The sequence below is a fragment of the Camelus dromedarius genome, chromosome 8 (genome assembly GCF_036321535.1).
Source record: "Camelus dromedarius isolate mCamDro1 chromosome 8, mCamDro1.pat, whole genome shotgun sequence".
Taxonomy (NCBI): Eukaryota; Metazoa; Chordata; class Mammalia; order Artiodactyla; family Camelidae; genus Camelus; species Camelus dromedarius.
In genome coordinates, this window is record NC_087443.1 from 22,007,919 (window position 1) to 22,021,995 (window position 14,077).

The following is a 14,077-nucleotide window of genomic DNA, read 5'->3' on the forward strand; positions in this document are numbered from 1 at the left end:
AATGGCGAGGATGGCGCAAGCCTCAGCTCATAGCCTGAGGGTTTTGCCAGTATTTCCTTGGGATGCAGGCTGGTCTGGCCAGGAAGGCTGCCTTTAGGGGCCAGGCCAGCACTCGTACCATCTCCTTTTCTGTTCTTGAGGGACCCTCAGGTGGTGGCCACAGGGAGCAGGGGCAGCTGCCTTTTCTAGACTCATTCTCTAAAAGTGGCACCGTCTCTACAATTTTGAAGGCTGAATGTTGTCAAGATGGTTGTTAGGACGATGATGAGATGTTAGAACTCAAGGGCAAGCAGGGCCTTGGGGTGAGTGAGCCAGGCAGCCTCAGGCGTTGGCAGGCACCCAGGCTGGGTGTCGGCCCATCTTGCCCCTCACCTGCAGGGCTGCACCTGGCACCCAGCTGGGCACATGCACATGTGGGCAGCGGATGGCTTTGGGCATGTCCCGCACTAACCCTCAGCCCAGGCCCAGCTCCCCTGGCCTGGCTCTGGGTTTCCCTGTGTTTGAACCTGGCTGGGTGGCTTTGTTCTCTGTTCTTAGCTCACTCCTCACACACTAAAGGACCAGTTAGCTGCATTTACTGGTGCTGGCGGAAGTGCTTCCCAAGTTCAAACTCTTTGATTTTCCTTAGTGTCCTGTGAGGGAGGAACTGTGTTTTGTTGTTTTCATTTTGTCTTGTATGCTTGGTTAAATGCATTTATTATATTTGGAATCACTGTTGTAGTCCCCTTTTTAAGGCGGGGCCTGGAGAGGGTGTGACTGGCCCAAAGTCCCATGTAGCTGTGAGACACAGAACAGGGGTTTGAGTCCAGACACTTCAGCCCCGACAGACCCCGGGGCTGTCCCGCCTCTTCACGAGGGAAAGAGTGCTTCATTTCATTCTGTTTTAGCCCCTAGAGGACTGGATGGTGGCTTGCCACCTTCCTTTGTGTGTCATTGGATGTCCTCTGCACTCTTGTAGGTTTCAATTTAAAAGAGGCTGGAAGGAGGGTGCTAAGTGCTTGATAAGTCAGTGAATGAAAGGATGCTTCCCAAAGGGAAGGAGTGAGCATCTTAGAATGGACTCAGGATGTAGTTTGTGCCAGAGGCTTCTTTTCATGTCTTCTGCGTAATGCCGGTGCTGTGACCCATCCCTCCCTGCCCTCCTCCCCTTTAAAGAAATTAGACACTGACATCTGACAAGTGTCCAGCTCAGCTTTCTGGACGCTAAGGGACAGGATGTGGCTTGGGTTTCTAGACTGCTGTCTCCCAGAGGAGTATCAGTGGGGTGGACGGACAGAAGTTCATTTGTAAGAGACACATCAGGAATTTGCAGGACCAGTTTCCCCGTACTGTTCTTTTCACAGTCAGCTGTGGGTTTGGACCAGTAAGTGTGGACAGCAGACTTCCCCACGCCAGACCAGGATGAGGATGTGATGAACACAGCAGGACCCAGGTGGTGTAACAGCTCCATCTGCTACCAGCCTCTCCCCAGCTTCGCCTCAGCTTCCCGCCTCCTGCCCTCATCCTGGGGGCTGTGTGACGAGGACTGGGGGAGCAGTGTACAGAGATGGGAAGGACTTGCCCCTTGGTGGTGATCATCCTGGGCTTGGCTGTAAGACTTGGGGGCTGGGTGGCAGCCAAGGGGGCGGTCAGTTAGGAGGGGCAGAGTGAAAGAAGGGACTGAGCTGTGGAGGAGTCGCCCCTGAAGAGGGCTCGGCAGCCCGAGCATCTCATTTGAGGGACGTCTTGCAGTTGGCAGGTTGAACTCAAGGCTCACTTCTGGAGGCTGGGCGTGGCTCTCCTGGTCATGGAATCAGGGAAGGTGATAAGATAGACTCGGGGGGCTTTTCTGTACCAGTAGAGCCCAGAAGCTTGGGGTTCAGCAGTAGTATCCTTCCTGGAGAATGGGCTGTCCCTGCCCTTTGGGAGGGCTTCAGGCCTGGCTCCAACCAGGTGACTGGCCCAGGAGTGGCACAGAGAGCTGGATCCACTCATGCCTGAGGCTGCTGGAGGGGGGCTGAGATGTGTGTGGGCATCCCTACAGATGCTCACCCTAGGGACAGCCCCACAGGGTGGTGACAGCCTATTGCCCTCAGGCTTGCCTGATGAGAGTAGCTGTCTCGGCCTGTCCCAGCGATGGCGGTGGACCACGGCCAGCATCATGCTCATCCAGCACTGTCCTATTGTTGCCCCCTCCCCCTGAGGGATCTGGGTGTCCAGTCCCAGGCTGGGTGCTAGGGACAGAGAGGTCTTTAGAGGGCTCAGTTCCCAGAGGGTGACAGAGACCCACAAACGAACAGTGAGACTATTTGAACTGTAATCATGTACAAAGTGGGCAGACAGCAGGGGGAAGGCCTTTGTTGTTTTGACTGGGTGAAGAAGGCCTCCGGGGAGGAGGAGGTGCTTGATCTGGGTCTGGAATCATGAGGAGGGGATAGCGATGTGAATTTCTAGTAGAACGCAGGTGCAGAGATTTGTGCCTGACACAGCCTGGCCCCCAGGCCCCCTGCTTTGCATCTTGGAGCCCAGAGGTTGCCTTTTAGATGCCTGCTGGCAGGCCAAGCTGCCAGATTAGTGCGAGGTCTTGGAGCCGGAGCTTTGTAGGGTGGGGAAGCTTCTGCGGCTTCCAGTTTTTCCAAGAAGGGGCACTGGCTGAGAGGTGATGCTTGCTTCTGCTACACTAACCCCCGGGGTGGGAAGGCCCGGAGAGCTGAAGGCCTTGCAGGCGGGCATCCGTGGGTCAGCTTCCAAACCCAGGATGGAGCCTGGGCGCCAAGGCTGAGACATGGGGCTCTGTCCCTTTGTGGCAGTCAGTCCTACCAGGAAGAGAGGGCATAGGCTGGTGGGGGAGTGAGTGAGATACACACACATATATATACACACACACACACGCACACACTCTGGAAGAGCTGAGACTTAGAGATTAGGAGGCAATAGCAGGAAGAATAAGAGAGAGAGAGAGAGCCAGAGAGAGCCAGACAAAGTCAGACAGAGGTTGGGATGGGAAGGAAGAACCAGAAGCTTCACCGAGCCTCAGTTCCCCATCTGAGAGGGCCCTGGGCCCTGGAAGGAGCACCCAGGCCAGCCTGGGCCTGCTGTCTGGATGGCCTTGGCTTTCAGGAGGCCAGTGCAGGTGGAGGGAGGGGAGAGGCAGACATGGAGCTGGCTTTGAGCAGCCCAGGGATGTTGGGAAGGCTGCGGTCAGGCTCCGTGGTCTGGCACATCTAAGTACATCCAAGTGTGGCCCCTGGTTTGTGAGAGCCCGAGAGGTGGGGACTGTTATTAGCCCATTTACAGGTGAGTGATTGAGGCTCAGCAAGGTGGAGTGACTTGCGTGAGGGCACACAGCTATAACAGTGGGCTTGCCTGCCTCCTGGGCTTGTGTGCTTCAAATTCAGGGCAGCTCAGGGTTTCAACCCAGGTTCCTCAGTGACTTCAGGCAACATCTTAATCTCTTCTCTCTGCTTCTGTGCCTCCTGACTAGGATGGGGTAGCAGAACCCACTTCTCAGAGAGGCCGTGGGGTTCAGGAATAGTCATTTGGGCTCCACATAGCACCTAGTCCCTACTGTGCCTTTCAAACTCCTACTCATCCCCCAAGACCCATCCAAATGCCTCTTTCTTGATGGAACTTTCCTTGACATCCCTTTGGTAGGCAAAAATCATCATTCTTTTTCCTGCAGGATCCTGGCACACTTGTGTTGAGTGTGTATGATTTGACTTCATACTGAATTCCAAAGGTCCCAAGAAAGTGGCTGACTTTCATGGCTTTCTGTATCTCCAGGCACAGGACCTGATACAGTGATGATCAGGGGATTTTGGGGTGAAGGAATGAGTAAGTGAAACACAGGTGCAGGGTCAGGGGAGCCCAGGAAGAGACGTCTGGGCTCCGGGCAGAGATGCTGCAGGAGGCCCCTGGTGCTTGGCTGCTTTCGAAGTTCTCCATGTCTCCCAGGACTCGTCCTGTCCTGATTTAACTTTCATAGCATAGGCTTCCAGTGAATCCCGGCCGGGGAGCCTGCGTTCCATAGGCAGAGCAGTAAAATTCATTAACGAGGAGCCGGAGAGCTATAAATAAGCCAGCATGATCCCACCCAGTGTTCCCTGTGTTTCCAGTCTTTGGGAGCAGGGAATCAGTTTTGATTCATAATTAGCATAAGGATGAGGCCCCAGAGATTGGCATGGCGCCGCCAGCCCTTCCCCACCCTCCTGATTGTCACCATGCATCCTACCCGCACTGGCTGTCCATCTGCCCCGGGCTACAGTCCAACCTCCACTGTGACCCTTTGGCCTCGCTTCCATCCACTCTCCTGGGGCCGGGCTGACCCTGAGGCCAGAGGGGTGAGCCTGGAAGTGCTCCAGAAGAGATACCCACCCAGGCCCTGCTGCCTAGGCCAGGCCTCTGGTCCAGCCAACTTTCCCCTCCACTGTCCCCTCGGCACCCTCTAAGCTCTTGGTGAAACCCACCTTAGAGTGGAGGGTTGGCTTTAAGAAACTCCCCTTCTCCAAATTGTGGGATGTGGCTTCACTGTGTGGAAGATGTGAGCATCTGGGAACCTTAGCAAATTTGAAAACTCTGTTCACCAATGAAATATGGACACCAACAGTGCTTGTCTTGTGGAGTCATTACAAGTATTAGTTTGTTGCTCTGCTAGGCTGTGCCGGGCGCTGGGCCAGCAGCTGGGAGGGTGAGCAGTACACAGGTGCTTCTGCTCATGGGCTCGTGGTTCAGAGAATGAGCCGACTGGCAGCGGCCACACAGAACAGCCCACAATTGCAAACATCAGTGGGTGGTCTGCAGGCCAAGTACCATGAGGGAAGACTGGGGTCATGGGAAGTTCTTTTGAGGAAGTCACAGTTACCCACAAAAAATACAGAATGAGGAGAGATAGCCAGACAGCAGTGGGAAGTGGGAGGAGCGCTGCAGGCAGGGGGAGAGTGTGTGAGGAGACCCACAAGTGGGCAGGAGCTTGGGTATCTGAGTTGCTGCACAGAGGATGGTGACTGGGAACTCAGAGCATGGGTGTGGATTATGTGGGGACCTGATGGGGGTGTGGGCTTTATTTTAAGGACAATGGGAAGCTAATGCAGTTTTAATCAGGGACAGCACAGTCTGGTGTTTCATGAAGGCTCTTCCACCACAGTGTGCAGAATGGGTGGCACGTGGATCCAGGGGAGGTTGGGTTTGTGGGGGCTCAGCGGGGAGGTGATGGTGGTTCAGACCAAGGTAATGGCAGTGGAGATGGAGGCAAGTTGACAGATCCAAGATATGTCTTGGAGCTAAAACACCCAGGACTTGGTGATGGCTTGGGTGCAGAGAGCGGGTCAGGGAGAGAGAAGAGTCAAGAATAAGGGGGTGGGTGGGGGTGCCCCTTTATTGGACTGGCAGACCAGAAGGGACAGGATCACACCCCAGGGAGCTCGGTGTTGACACACCAAGTTTGAGCTGCCAATGTACTCACCATGGGAGACCCCCTGGCTGGGGGTCAGGAGCCCAGGGCAGGCGGCGGGCTGGACCAATAGCAGGAACCATCAACAGGACTGGGGCGTAATTTTGAAGAGATGAGTTAAATATACAAGGAAGGTTGATGATGCCATAGAGAGAGGACATCGTGATGGGCCTGGGTCTGGATCTGGGTCTCAGGGAAGGCAGGAGGTGGGAGCAACCAAAGCTGATAAGCAGGGACCAACCTAAGATGGGAGAAGCTTTCTACCTCAACTTTCAGGACAAAAGCAGGCAGTCGTGTAGATCTGGTGGGAAGAAGTGGAGTGAGTTCTCTGTGACGGTGGCTTCTGTTTTTATCCATGAAGCATGAGCAAGGTCATGAGTTGGACTTGGGGGAGAAGCCTGGAAGGTTGGAGGAGAACGGGCACGGGGGGCGACGGAGAGGGCGCAAGTGGAGGTGGTGGGGCGGCGAGCCCTGCCGAAGTAGCTGACACAGCTCTCAAGGGTCCCCTCGTTGCTGGGTGCGTGGGTCTCTCTGACTCTCTGCTGTTTGCTCACAGACATGGAAGAGTAGGTGGGTAAGTTGACCTCGGGTTTGGAGCTCACCAGGCGTGCTGCTTAAGGAGAGAGAGGAGCAAGGGAATCTGCAACAGAGTGACTGTAATGACGGATGGACAGAAACCAAACTGAGCAGGGAGTCGGGAGTGAAGGCAGGAGGGTGCTGGCGGGAGAGCCATTTAAGTAAAAGGTCTGCAGGACAGGACGCTTGTCAAGTCTGTCCTGTGCTCAGGAGGGAGGCAGAGTCTTGGCGACCCTCCCCACTGGGGGCCTTTGATGGTGAGGGGCGTGGGGCTCAAGGCCCTGCAGGGCCCGAGCGCTCGCACTTGCCTTTGTGTGGCACTGCCACCCGTCTCCCCCGACTTCCTGGTTTTGTTTACCTCTTCAATGTCTTAATAAAACATGAAAAATATTTATTCTCCATAGATCAATAATTTACTATGAGTTATGACAATACTAAATTTAGTCAATTATTCATTGACTATAAAGTATTTATAAATGCTACCTTAATTTGAAGGATTCACCATTAGAATTCAAATATTAATAAAGCCGGTGCCAGCTTAAAGGAGGAAAGGAAGGGCCCAGATAATGAGGGTGGCTCAGGAAAGGGTGAGCGCTCCTGGGTGTTAAGATTATTGGAGTAGCTAGCGAGGTGGTGATACCCGGAGCCTGAGTTGTAGGGCAGGCAGAGGTGCTGGAAGGCCTGGGGCTGGCCTGCTGGGCCCCCGCAGAGAGAGATGATTCTTTCTGGAAGGACAGAGCTGAGCCCGGGGCTGCCCAGAGCCTGGCTCTCTCTTCTGCTTGCCGCCTGCTGAAATCAGCAGGGCCTTGCCAGTGTGCTTCTCTGACGTGCGGGCACCTCTACCAGGCTGCTTTTCCCCAGGCTGAGGGCCCTTTCTTGCCTTGTCCATCTGGAAAAGTCCTGTCACTCTTTAAGGGGTTCCCCGGAGGCCAGTCAGCACATGAGGCTGAGAGGGTTTGTGGCCTCGGTGGAGCAGGGGCCACGGGGGTAATCCGGGGCCCTGTCGGCTCTTTCAGGAGGGGCAGATGTGGATGTGCTCGGGGCACGATGCATTCAGGGCACGCGGTGGAGGGCAGGGCTGGGGTGGCCGCGGCCAGCATCATCACCAGGTGGTGGCACCAGGAATTGTGCGTCTCTTCCAGCACAAGCCTTCTGGAGGTGTGGCTTCCCCCAGTCTTGGCCTGAAGATTTTCCAGGAATGCCCATGGACGTGGAGAAGATGGATCAGTAGTGGTCCCCAGGGTGACCTCAATGTCTGGGAGCGCCTCTGTTATCTCCAGAGCCCACCTGTGGGCACTGAATGACTTGACAATCCAAGGATTTGCCTTTAGCAGAGGGAGGCCTTGTTCCTGCCCGCTGGTTCCTATGGGGCCGGCATTAGGCGGTGGGTCTGCCCCAGGAGTTTCTACCAGGGAAGGGCTGGGTAGAGTCAGCCATGGAATTCCAGGCTCTGTCCTCTGCTGGCCACCATCTCTTTCTGGGACTGGCTATAGAGGTACCTGGTGTCTGGTTCTGATGCTCTCATTGCTATTCATTCTCTGGTTGTGTGGCCCTAGCCAGATGGTCAGCCCTCTCTGTGCTTCAGTTTTCTCACCAGAGGATCAGAAAGCTCACCTGGGTGAGAATTAGGGAGACCACGTTTGTCCTGTGATGGGGCCAGTGCTAGGCCTGGCACGTCCACCCCTGAGAGTCGTGTGTCTGGAGCATCCTCGACCAGCAGGACGCTGACATCTCAGGAGAAGCTGGCAGGGAGGTGATTGTGGGGCTGTCTGAGAAAGCTGGCTGAGCCCCCTGGATCCTCTTGTCTGGGCTCAACCCTGAGTCTGGGCGGCCTGTTCTTGATTCCTGGGGAGCCATTATTTTTCTCGACCGCCAGGCTCGGGTCAAGGGGCTCGAAGCTGCTTGTTGCTTTCATCTCTACTTCTTACTTTCCCAGCTGATGAGCCATTCTTGGTGAGCTCTTATCAGTCCATCAAGCCTGCATTGTTACCGTCAAGAGAGAGAGATCAGCTTTATGACTGTATGACAATGTAGGCAAAGAATTATAACAAAGGCTGCTATCTTCCAGTGAGCTGCAAAAACACCTCTAAGCTGGAGAGGCGAGCAACAGGGTTGACTTCTACATTCCTACTATGCACCCGGCGGCGCCGAGTGGCTCTTCCCACACAAAGGCCTTTCACAGAATGTGCACAACAGCTCTGTGAAGTGGGTGCCGTCATCTTTAACTGATAGAAAAAACACAAAAGCCCAGAGAGGGGCAGTCCCTCGCCCAAGGTCCACAGCACGTACGTGGCTGGGCCCTGATACAGACCCAGGCCATTGGACCCCGGCAATGGGGTTCTGCATCTCTCTCCAGAACTAGGGCGTGAGTTGTGTGATGTCCTGTCCTGGAAGTGAGCACACAAAACCTTGTTTAAGCTAATAGCTGATGTGGCTTTGATCTGATGTATTTTGATCTTATTATTTTTATGTTAGGAGCCTCTAAATAACCATCATTTCAACAGTGCCCCAATTAGCAGGTCATTCACGGCGGATTAGAAATTGACTTGCATCAGGCCTCTCCATCAGCGCCTGGGAGAGGCTTCCAGCCTTAATTACCCACCCTGTTCACGGAGGAGGTTGGAGCCTTGAGGAGCTTCCGTGGTGCCTCAGGTGGCCGTACCAGGGGTGGGGCCAGGTGCCCACCTCCATGGGGGGGGGTGCTGGTCAGCAGCAGGAGTGAGGCCGCTCTCTGTTGTGACTGCTGTTTCTTGGGATCCTGGGCATGAATTGGGTGAGGACTTTGGTGGGGGGCCGGGGCTGCCCAAGAAGAGGGGCCAGGGACTGATATGTATTTGGCATCTTTCTTGCGCACAGCATGAGGTTGGCCCTTGTGGTCCATGTTCTAAGTCAGTGCTCCCATAGCTCTGCTGGGTAGAGATTTGTATCCTCAATGAATAGAAAATAGGGGCTTGGAAAGGAGACACGGCTGCTGGCCGGAGGAGCTGTCAGAAGTTCAGTCTGTGAGGTTCTCGTGCTCCTTCTGCTGCCCCTGGTGAGGCGGTGAAGCTGGTTCTCTGAGTGCCAGTGGGGCTGGAGCAGGAAGACCAGTTAGGCAACCGCCTGTTCCCTGAGCATGTTCCCACTGCCCAGCCCCTGTGTCCTTGTCACACAGCACCCCTCACTTGCACTGCCCCCCGTCTCTCTTGATCTAAATCCTTCTCTTGCTTTGAGCCCCTGATGCTCACCCTACATGAGTTCACCCTCTTCTGGATCCCAGAGAGCTTCCTCTTACCTTCCTCCCAGGCTGAGTTGTGGGGGTCTGTCTTTTAGGTGGATCCTAAGCTCCTCATTTGGGGTGTGTGTTCATCCTGCCCTTTGCCTCTCCAGTGCTCAGCGCAGGGATTTGCGCTTAGTGGGATGCTGAGTGTATGTATGAAATACCCCGGAGGGAGGAAACCAGTCCATCCATGGTCAGCAGTGGGATGTGTGCCCAGATGGGGAAACTGAGGCCCAGAGAGGTTCAGCAATGTCAGAACCCAGCATATATGAAGTGGGGATGGGGCTTGCCTTCAGAAGTCAGGTGGGAGGGAGCCAGGTGGGGTGGACCACAGGGAGCCGAGACCCAATGATGGTGCACTGAGAGCTCTCGCGGGCATCCTGGCTGCGACTGAGGTCTGGAGTTCCTGGACAACCTTACACTCCAGTGCTATACAGTGTATTTCATCAGATGACTTTTTAAAGGCGTGAATGCAATGTATTAACATTAAAGAGAACAGGTACAAGAGAAGATAGAAAAATCCATTCGCCATCCCAGACCTTGGCCTTTGGTGTTTTCTCTTGCCTTTTTCAAAAGCATGCTTTCTACCTAGTTGTAATCCTGGTGAGCGTAACATGTCGTGTCCTGGTTTTGTCCCTTCGTCAACTCTCGGAAGCATTTTTAGACTGGAAGGCGTCTCAGTCCAGCCCTTATCTGTTGTGCAGCCTCACATCTTATTATCTGGAAAATAGACACAGCGATGCCTGCTGTACAGGGATGTCATGCAAGTAATGGGAATTCATATATAGAGTACCCGCTGGAGTGTTTGGCACAGAGAAAAGTCTCACAAAATAGTCTGTCCTCCTACATAGCTTCATACTTGCCCAGAAGATTATTTTCCTTTTGTAAAAAAGAATGACCTGTTTACAACATGAAATTTTTAGCAAAATGTAAAAAAGAAGGAAAAATGCAGCTACCTTTAACATTTTGCAGTATTTCCTCCTGGTCTTTCATGCATGTTAAGTTTGATTTCATTGATACCGTAAAATACGTACAGTTTTGTATGACTTGCACATAACTTTTATGACAAGTACTTTCCCATGTTACTGTAGTATCTTCAGACATAGTTCTAGAGGCTGCATGTGCTTTAAAGCAAATGGAACCCTTTTATATTACTCACCTCTCTGCATCTTTTAGATCGTTAGCAATATATCAAGACTCTGAGTAAGTATCCTCTGAATGTTTTTGGATCTCAAGCCATATTCATAGTTTGGATAGATGCCCAAAGTGATTTTCCCGTCTTGCTGGACTGCTGTGTGCCAGGCATATGGTGTGTCTGGAAAAGGATGGGGAGCAGAATGGGCATGTCCCCTTGTCCCCCTGGAGCCTGAGGTCCAGTGGGAGAGACAGTTACACAGGCAGTGCACAGTGTGGTGATGGGGGAACTATGGGATGCAGCTGAAGCACATGACAAAGGGTCCTAAGCCAGCCTGGGGTGCAGAGTCTGAGTCTTCAAGCAAGAGTGGATATGAAGCTACAGGAGACCATGGGAAACGTGACGGGTTCGAGGGGCCGAAAGGTGGGCAGTTGGCTGGAACGAAGTGGGCAGGGCTGTGTGAGGGCTGCAGGCATCAGGGGCCTGCAAGACTGCCCTAAGGAGTTTGACTCTATGCCCAAGGCCCTTGGAAGCCACCAGAGGGCTTTAAACAGCACGACACGACTGGATTTCAGTTCAGGAGTGAACTTGGCCGTGTGGAGCCTGAATAGGAGGGGCCAGAGCATTTTGGGTGGCTGCGTGATTTTCAAGACAGGCCAGAAACAGACTCATAGATGTAGAAAACAAACTATGGCTGCCAAAGGGGAAAAGATGGGAAGGGATAAATTAGGAGTTTGGGATTAACATATACACATTACTTTATATAAAATAAGTAAACAGCAAAAGACCTACTGTATAGCACAGGGGACTATATTCAGTATCTTATAATAACCTAGACTGGAAAAGAATCTGAAAAAGAATATATATAAAAGAAAACATATATAATTCTATTATATATATAAAAGAATAGATATATAATTATATTTTATATATATATATATAACTGAATCACTTTGCTGTACACCTGAAACTACCCAACATTGTAAATCGTATATGTCAGTAATAAAAATAAAATAAAATAAAAAAAAATTTAAAAGAGAGAGAGACTTCAGAAAACCTGTTGTTTAACCGCCCCCTTCCCCTGCCTTGTGTTTTGAGGCTGAGGATTCAGCAGGGAGAATTTTGGGCATTTGACTTATCTTCCTGCTGAAGCTCAAGAGTGTTCAAGGTGAAGGTCCTCGCGTGGGGGGCAGCTGGCCTTCGGGGTTTGCGAGCTGGAGGTGTCTGCCTCTGCCCACATCTGCCCAGCCTCACACCACCTTGCTCCTTCGGGTTGCTGCCCCTGCTCTTCGGCTCCTTCTCCCAGCCTTGTCTGAGGCATTACATAAACCCAAGCGCTCTCAGCCGAAAGAACCGCATTGTCAAAGTTGTTCAGAAGTCTGCCGTCGGCAGCAGATGGCCTGCTGATATTCACAGGCTGTGTTTTGAAACTGCATCTGCTTTCCCACATTCCTGCCGTCACATAAAGCATCATTAATAAATGTTTGCTTCAAAACTGGTGCAGTGGGTTGCAGTGTTGGGAGGTATATCTTTCTATTAATTGGTCTGATGTCCCAAAAAAGGCATGAAGTGTGTGGCTAAAAGGGGTTACTGGAACTCACGGTTACTGGGTGTCTTCAAAAGGCGAGCCCTGAGTGCAGCCACCCTGGAAACCTGCTGGCCCCTGGTCTTGTTCCTCCTCTCCACCTAACGTTACCGCCCCGGCTGCGGGAGCATCTTCCTTTGTTATTGTCAAGTGCCTTTTGAATAATCCTAGGCTTCTGCAACCAAACGCTTCATCGGGGGTTTGACCCAGTATTTTTATCATGTGAATCAAGTGGACTTGGCCAGAAAACCTAGGGTTTCTGTTTTATTTTCGCCTACAATCTGGGTCCTCGGGGGTGTCTCCCCAACTTTCCACAGTAATTCATTCCCTTCAGCCCCAATCAGTTTAGTTCAACCGACAGCTGTAGAGCACACAGAACATTCTTGGCCTGTGGCTTGGCCTTGGGGGATACATGGATCAACAAAACGAGTTCACATCTCTTAAGGGGCTCACAGCCCAGGTGGGAAACAGGATGCTAATTCAGTAGCCCTGATGGGTGTCTCAAGCAGACGCGGCTTGGATCTCTGTTCTACTCTTCCTGCTTGAGTAGCCTAGGACAGGTGATTTTTACCTCTCTTGACTTCTGTTTTCCCATCTGTTGAATGGACGCAAGAACATCTAGCTGGCAGGATCACGAAGGGCATCAGTGAGACTGTGCCTGTGAGAGCCGCTGGCCTGGCCCCCCATGGGTTCTTGGGCCCCAGAGGGAGGCAGCGTTTCTTGGGACCCTGGACATGAGCTGCTTGGCATGAGCTGCACAAATTGAAGCCAGGGCAGCATCGTCCCCATGCTGACCCCCTCCCTCTCTCTCCCCTCTCTTTCCAGCCTGTGACCTCATGACCCAGGGGATTTTGGCCTTGGTCACGTCTACTGGCTGTGCGTCTGCCAATGCCCTGCAGTCCCTCACAGATGCGATGCACATCCCACACCTCTTCGTCCAGCGCAACCCAGGGGGGTCTCCGCGTACTGCCTGCCACCTGAACCCCAGCCCAGATGGCGAGGCCTACACACTGGCCTCCAGACCGCCTGTGCGCCTCAACGATGTCATGCTCAGGCTGGTGACAGAGCTGCGCTGGCAGAAGTTCGTCATGTTCTACGATAGCGAGTATGGTGAGTTGGGGCCACGGGCTGCTTTGGGGCTCTGGTGGGGGCACAGCCGGGCACTGGGAGACGTGTGAGCTGGACCATCACCCTTGGCAGCTGAGTGTTTTTGGAGGGGGCTGGGTGTGGACGGCAGTTGGTGGTCTGAGCTGAGTGGGTCTCTGAGTGGTAGGGCCCAGCCTTGAGCTTCGTGAGTGGGGGAAGGGCTCTGAAACCAGATCTGTAGACAGGCACTAAAGTTGCCTAGCAACACCTCCTTATCATGTCAGCTGAAGTTTGAATCATCTTAGAGTTTTCAATAAAATATTAATAAACTGCTGGCAGGGATCCGAAGAGCTGCACCTAGGCAGTGGTGGAGGCTGGCCAGCATGGGTCCTCCCAGAAGCTTCCTCTGCAAAGAGTGCCCCTCTCAATGGATGCCCTCCTGGCCTTCCCACCTCCTTGCCTACCTCTGCCCTGAGCTGCTCTCAGTTTCAGAGCCTCAGGCTGGGGCAAAGGTCAGGGGGAGGGACACCCTGAATGTCATGGAGCCAGGCTGGGGTCGTGTTGGTCTAGGGACACTGGGCATGGCTAGACATGGCTTCTCTGAAGACTTCCCATATGAAAAAATAAAATCATAATTTGCTTGTTAGGAAACCAGAAAAATGGACTTTGAAGGAATTGCTTCAGGTTTTCTTACAGTTGCTCTGTGAAAACATCAATTCTGGTCCCAAAATAAAATAGTTTCCATGTTATGAGATAATTGAGATTCACATGCAATTATGAGAAGTAATGCAGAGATCCTGTGTGCCCCAACACCTTGCCTAACTGTCATTCCATATCCTAAGCAGGATTTGACCTTGTCCATAGGCCGTATTCATATTCACCAGCTTTCATGCACTTGGGTGTGTGAATCCACAGTTTGTCACATGTGGATTCATCACCACCACAGTCAGATGCAGAGCAGGTCCCTCACAAGGATCCCCATGCTACCCTTTTATAGCCACAGCTACC

The 14,077-nt window shown here is 52.8% G+C and overlaps 1 protein-coding gene across 3 annotated transcripts in view; it reads left to right on the top strand.

Annotated features, from left to right (window-relative positions):
* Positions 1 to 14,077, top strand: part of GRID1 (glutamate ionotropic receptor delta type subunit 1) — a 629,200-nt gene that overhangs the window by 119,490 nt on the left and 495,633 nt on the right. For all 3 annotated transcript variants that reach the window (XM_031461023.2, XM_031461022.2, XM_031461024.2), the window contains exon 3: positions 12,809 to 13,093. In XM_031461023.2, the coding sequence (XP_031316883.2) occupies positions 12,809 to 13,093 (285 nt within the window). The remainder of the gene's footprint in view (positions 1 to 12,808; positions 13,094 to 14,077) is intronic.